This window comes from Stylophora pistillata, chromosome 6 (genome assembly GCF_964205215.1).
Source record: "Stylophora pistillata chromosome 6, jaStyPist1.2, whole genome shotgun sequence".
NCBI classification, from domain to species: Eukaryota; Metazoa; Cnidaria; class Anthozoa; order Scleractinia; family Pocilloporidae; genus Stylophora; species Stylophora pistillata.
The window spans coordinates 19,579,575-19,585,974 of record NC_142524.1 but is presented as its reverse complement, the minus strand read 5'-3'; the positions used below and the strand labels follow the sequence as shown (position 1 = coordinate 19,585,974).

The 6,400-nt window shown below is 39.9% G+C and overlaps 1 protein-coding gene and 1 non-coding gene across 3 annotated transcripts in view; both read right to left on the bottom strand.

Moving 5' to 3' along the window:
* Window positions 1–499: 499 nt before the first annotated feature.
* The window catches only part of LOC111327483 (uncharacterized), a 36,706-nt gene continuing 30,805 nt past the window's right edge, over window positions 500–6,400 (bottom strand). For both annotated transcript variants that reach the window (XM_088725789.1, XM_088725790.1), the window contains exon 5: window positions 500–2,310. In XM_088725789.1, the coding sequence (XP_088581915.1) occupies window positions 2,140–2,310 (171 nt within the window). In that variant the 3' untranslated portion in view covers window positions 500–2,139. The remainder of the gene's footprint in view (window positions 2,311–6,400) is intronic.
* Trnai-aau (transfer RNA isoleucine (anticodon AAU)) lies at window positions 2,553–2,625 on the bottom strand. The gene has a single exon. It is a non-coding gene; the product is annotated as a tRNA-Ile (tRNA).

Below are 6,400 nucleotides of genomic sequence, written 5' to 3'. Positions count from 1 at the left end.
ATATTCATCAATTCTGTGGGTTTCTGTATATTTAAGGCAACAAAATCTGGATGTTGTGCTGAGAAATGCTTAGAAGCCATGGATCTTGCAGAGATGTGCATGATACGTAGGAATCTTCAGGGCAATAACTCGCTGCAAACAAGGTAAATCGTACTTGATCGGCCATGGTTGCACGCCAAACCAAATGAAAGGTACAGTACATATTTAGAGGAATACGAAAACTTTACGACGCAGATATATGAACATTGGGATTATTTCTTACCAGGAGCTTTTCGTACAAGCCTTACACCAAGTTCTGCCTAAACCGAGGCTCGGGTGCAGGTCGATCATCGTCATTTGCTCTTAAGGGAAGGTTCTGCCCAGTTACTCTTCACACAAGAAAATCCTTTAAACGAGCTGTAGTGTTCACAGGGGAAATTTCATTCCTCTTTACCGAAAAATACTGTTGGGGGGACTTGGGTTACTTCGGATGGAGTGGCACCCCGGCAATAAGCTCAGCTGGTGGGACCACTTGCATGGTGTGCATACTTTATTTGCGACAGAGTAGGCCTAGATACAAAAATCCCGAAAAATGGCTTAAAATTATCTGGAAATTCTCCAAAGAATGTCGATAAATCTCACTTTTGTCTCTTTAAATCTCGAAATTGTCTTTAAAAATCCCGACTTGACTTAATTATGGTTAGAAATTAACACTTCATTTGCGTAAAATGCGAGATTCCTGTGAAATTGTGTGGAAGCTCCTTCAATCAGGTTTAAAATTATCAATTATTTACTAAAAAATAACAGTGGTTCGTCAGCTTCGTATTCTTACATTTATCAGTCTCTTTCAAACAAACGATAACGACAGGTTGGCAGAGTTTGACATTTTTATGGAGCCCGCTCGGAAACTGGAAGAAGGACCAAGTAAAAATTTTTTATGCTATCAGCTTTTTTTTCAAAATTATCGTCTAAAAATACTTAAGTTTTCTGAACTTCCTCGATTTTTTTCAAAATCCCGATTGACTCTAGAAATGAATAAAAAAAAACATAGGATTTTTGTGTCTGGCCCTATAACGGAGTCAGCCCGACTTCGTTCATGAACACTGCGCGTTCTTTTTAGAGAGGATAAGGCGAGATCTCCGAAGTTTGTCATTTGCAATCTGTTGTTATATTATCCAATCTTAGCCGTCTCTGCCGTTTTTTTTCAAATAGCATTGTTGCCTCCTATTTCAAAGTCCTCTTCGATTTAAAGGCAGCTTTCCAATCGCAAAAAAGAAAGGAAATTTGTAGGAGCTATGTAAGGGCGGCATAAATAGAATAGGTTGTCCACTCATCAATAAAAGAGCAGTGAAATCTTTTCAATTTAAGTATAGCAAAGTAACTTTGATGGCATTTCCAGATTTATCACTTACAACTTCAAGAGGGGATTTACATGTAAATACTCCTTGCAGTTTCATCATGTCAATATTATACATCTTGCATAGCTTTCTATGCTAACTTATTAGTAGGTGAAAATTATTTTGGCTTACAGAAGGTTTCTTGTTTGTTTTCAATCGGCTACACGAGGGTCTCAATGGGGTTCACCGATAGCCGCAAGAAGGTCGAAAAATTTAGCCATTAGGTGTCAAAATTGACAAATTTCAACCGACACTCCCAAAAAGAGTTCACCGTAACAAAAAGTTTCTGGTGACAACAACTGGTATGATATTAACCGTTAGCTGTAAAGTGGCCAAACGTTTTACCATTAGCAGTAACAGCCACACTCCATTAAGACCCTCTCACTGATAACGAATCTTCTTATAGTGAGTAGACAGTGTTAGGCTTTATTTGCTCGGCAGTGATCCACATGATGTACCTTTATCTTTGCTAAATTTTGAAGTGTGACAGCAAGATTATGACAATTAAATTTGATTCAGTTAACCTGGATATACATGTGCTGCTGCATGAGGGACTTGAATCTCTTGTAAAGAGAAGTGAGCAAAATCATATGCACCAGCAAAAATGTACGAGAGAACAGAGTCAGCACAAACAAACTACCAGTACTGCTTTGTTGATCACATGAGAGAAACGTGACTCGAACAATGTCAAGTAACTACAACTGGTGACCAATAGAAGGTCATTAATAATACTCTGATCAGTTTAGGCCGTCATCTTTTTTTCTCAGACTGTGCAGCTTATGTTTCCTCTCAGATCGTCGAAATTGATGTGTGCCCAATCGTCAGAGCTGAGGTCGACTAGTCGAAGTTGAGCATTGTTACCAATGAACTCTTTGACATTCCACTCCTTTCGGGTCATTGTCTCACTACAATCGCCGGTTTCATTCTTCACAGCCTGTGGCATAAAAAAAAAAAAAAAAAATATATATATATATATATATATATATATATGCGCATATATATACACCCGTTTTCAAAAAGGTTTTCATATGGAGATATATATATATATATCTTTTATACAATGAAATATATGAAGTTCATATATTTTGAACTGCGGTATTAGATACATATGATGCACGATCCTCGCAGTAGATAGCGCTATTTAAGCAATAGCGAAAATCAGACCTGAAAAAAATCAGGCCTGTACGGGATTCGAACCACTGACCTCTGCGATATTAGTGCAGCGCTCTACCAATTGAGCTAACAAGCCAACTAGGAGCAGGCCGTTGAGCTGATTCGTAATAAACCCGTGAAAATGATATATATACAATGAAATATTTTTTTCAGGTCTGATTTTCGCTATTGCTTAAATAGTGCTATCTACTGCGAGGATCGTGCATCATATGTATCTAATACCGCAGTTCATACATTTCATTGTATATTTATAATACCCTAGTATTATAAATATACAATGAAATAATATAATATTTAGAATACCCTTCGTCGGTATTCGCTCCGACGAAGGGCTAACGCTCGAAACGTCAGCTTTTGTAATCAATACGGTGGCCAATTTACCATTTCAACTTTGTTGATATATCCAAATTATTTCGTTACTCCCACCGACGCAGCCCCAAACAGTTTCTTTCGAAACTATCAGCCTTTATATATAGAGTAAACTAGCGAGCATGCTCAATTGCAACAGCAATGACTCATCCCAGATAGAGTGCTCAATTTGGACATGAAAGCAAAGCTTTGTATATATATATCTTTATATATATATTGTGGGAGGAAAAAGACAAGTAAACTACAAGTTCATCCCTACAAGCCTGTTTCGTGGTCGCCCACTCATCAGGGGATTTAATGAGAATAAACTTTACCATTGCTTATATACAATATAATTTGCATGATCTAACTAGTCTAATTTATGCAGCGCGAAATTGACAGTTTAGTTGTTGCGTAGGAGGGCTTTGCTTCTGTGGCGGCATGAAGACACGAGTTCATTACGTTTGTTTAGTGTTGATAGTTCGGGCCGGCAGATGATTAGGAATTTTTCTTTGAGGCAGAGGTTACATCTTTTAGTTGAGCTGTCATACGGTGAGTGCGATGAGAGAATGCGCCAGGAAATAAAGTGATCGATGTTGTTGTCTTTGAAGGTCCAGATGTGCTTGCTGAGTTCGGTAGAGTTTCTGTGTTTAGCGTGGCGGAATGATGCGGTGTGGTTTCTGTATCTTGTTTTGAAGTCATTCTCTGTGAGTCCGATGTACGTTTCTGTCGTGTTGTTGTCTTTGCGTGTAACGGAGGCTTGGTAGATTAATGATGGTTGCAGGCAGTTTCAAAAAGACAAGTAAACTTGTAGTTTACTTGTCTTTTTCCTCCCACAATATATACTTCGCTCTACTTCTATGTATTGAGCACTGTTCTACGAAAATCAAGTCACACTTTATATATATATATATATACTCTAGTTTGAGCACTCTGGCATGACTTAGACGATACCACAAAGGTTGGGTCGTTTGGGGTGACCGTCTCGGTTCTCCCCCATCCTAGCATTAGCACTGCACTGATGAGGCCCAGAAGGCCGAAACAGTACTGTCTGCAGTTATATATATATATATATATATATATATATATATATATATATATATATATCTATATATATCTCCATATGAAAACCTTAGTTGGAAGGGCTTTCAAACGACATTCGGTGTCAGAACTTAAACGGATAACGGAATTTTCTCCGTCAACTAAACGTTGACGAAGACGGATCAATTTGTTCGTCAAAGTCACCTGGTCTCTTTGCAATTGTCTTCACTTTTTACGGGAAAAGGAGATCGTTTCTTCTTTAATAGACTGTTTTAAAAACTCCCACCAATCTTGGAGACAAGGAAAACAAGATAAAAAACGTACATGATCATCGATTAGTTTCTCTATAGTAGCGCAAACATCCTTATCGTTCAAAAGAGAGTTGTTAAAACACTAAACGCCTGGACCGCGTTTTACAGCGGTGGGAATATCAAAGGTAAGAAAAACAAAATCGTGGTCTGATATCGAACAAGGGCGAATGTCACACTTGACATTGGGTGATAATAAATCCTTCGAAATAAAAAACTTGTCAAGTCTACTCCCAATTGACCGTGTGGAATTAAACCACGTAAATTCTCTTGATCTTGGATGCAAATTTCGCCAAACATCTGAAAGCGCGAAATCGCTTTTTAAAGATTCGTAATGTTTGTGCATAGAGATATTCCCACCAAATTTATCGAGAGCGTTGTCGTAACAATTAAAATCTCCTCCGATGATAGTCGCAGAGGAGGGAATAAAAAATTCATGAATCGAAACAAAAAAACTTTTCCATTCGGTAGGATTGGTAGGAGCGTAGATATTGACTAGATTAATATGAAAGTCGTTGCACCTGATCAAAACACTGACAATACGACCTTGTGAGTCCTTCTTCCAAGATACGATTTCGTTTGAGCATTTCGAAGAATTCAAGGTGACGGCACCACCCTGTTTCCCGGAGGCAGTGGACCAAAAACTACGGCCTAGCCATCTACGGGATAGAGATTTGATAGTAGATTCAGAATGAATTAACGTTTCTTGTACAAAACAGACATCACAGTTGGACGTCTCGATCAAATCAAACAAGAAATTGTAGGTAAGGGGGTTTGCTAGCCCCCTTGCATTAATAGTTAAGAGTTTGAAGGAACTTGGAAAAAAGACTCACTTAAAAAAAATAAAAACTTACTTGGACTTTTTAGTGTCTATTTTTTCCTTTTTACTTTTCCGTGGGGGTAGTTTCCTTTCGACTTGGAGATATATCGGATGATTTTCTTTTGAGATCGTGAGTGGTTTCCATATCATTTTTGGTTTCAGGGGTATACAGTGGATGAGACGAGGCTGTGGTAGGAATAGGTGTCGATGAGCGTGGCTTTCCAGTGGTGAGCGTAGGTGTAGTAGGTTTACGCGTGCAGGCAAGAGACAGATCAGGCAAGCGAGCAGGTGTGCGACGGGATGACGGCTTGATGAGTTTGAGAGCAATGAAACCATGAGGATCCCGAATCGGGGAATCAGAAGAGAAGGATGGCGGTTGAGAACATTGTTCAGAGGGATTGTGCGAGGGCAGTTCGGGTTGAGAGTGTTACTGTTCAGGTTGAGAGTGTTGCGAAGGCTGTTCGGGTTGAGAATGTTGCTCAGACTGTTCAGGTTGAGAGGGTGGCTGAGTCTCGTTGAAATCGTCGGGCGGTGGAGAGGATGGAGGATCTTGCGTACAGATGTCGGCGGATGGTGGAGGATTTTGCGTACAATTTTCGTCGGTGGATGGTGGAGGATTTTTAAGTACAATTTTCTTTGATGGACGATTTTGGCGGCAGGAGAACAGAGGCGAGAGGGAGGTTTTCGTCTATTTCTTCGTCAATATTTAGATCTTGGTTTTCGTCAGTGTGAGTGCCATGAATTGTTGGGAACACCCAGGAGTATTCACAGTTCACGCCAAAGTGACCTTCCTGCTTACAAATACAGCACAATAAGGGGCGTGAACAATCACGGGCTTCGTGGCCAACACCCTCGCAATTGAAGCAAATTTTGTTTGTGCAAGCGTTGCTGAAATGGTCTGGACGATTGCATTCTCGGCAGGTTGGGTTCTGACGGTTGTATTTAATAAAAATCTGGTATTTCCCAAAACGAAGAAAGCTGGGGATGGGCTTAATGATACGGACTCTGTAATGTCGGAGACCATTATAAATGTTGGGCGCGTACGAGTGTTTTCCTCGGCGATAATGAGTGAGTTCACAGTAGGGCGTAAGGCGTTTCATTATTGCAAGTTCCGACAGTTCGAAAGGAGCGTCGTAGATAGTTAGGAAAGTGAGCGGTTTATCGATGTCTTGAAGGGCGAAAGGTTCGGAATCAATGTTGAGAGAAATTAGGCATAGGAACTGTTCTTTGGCGGCAATAGATTTGAAGGTGACCACAACTTCACCGTTGAGTTTACGTTGTAAACACTGAATGTCGGTCGGAGAGACATTATACTCGGCAAAAGTATCAAAAAC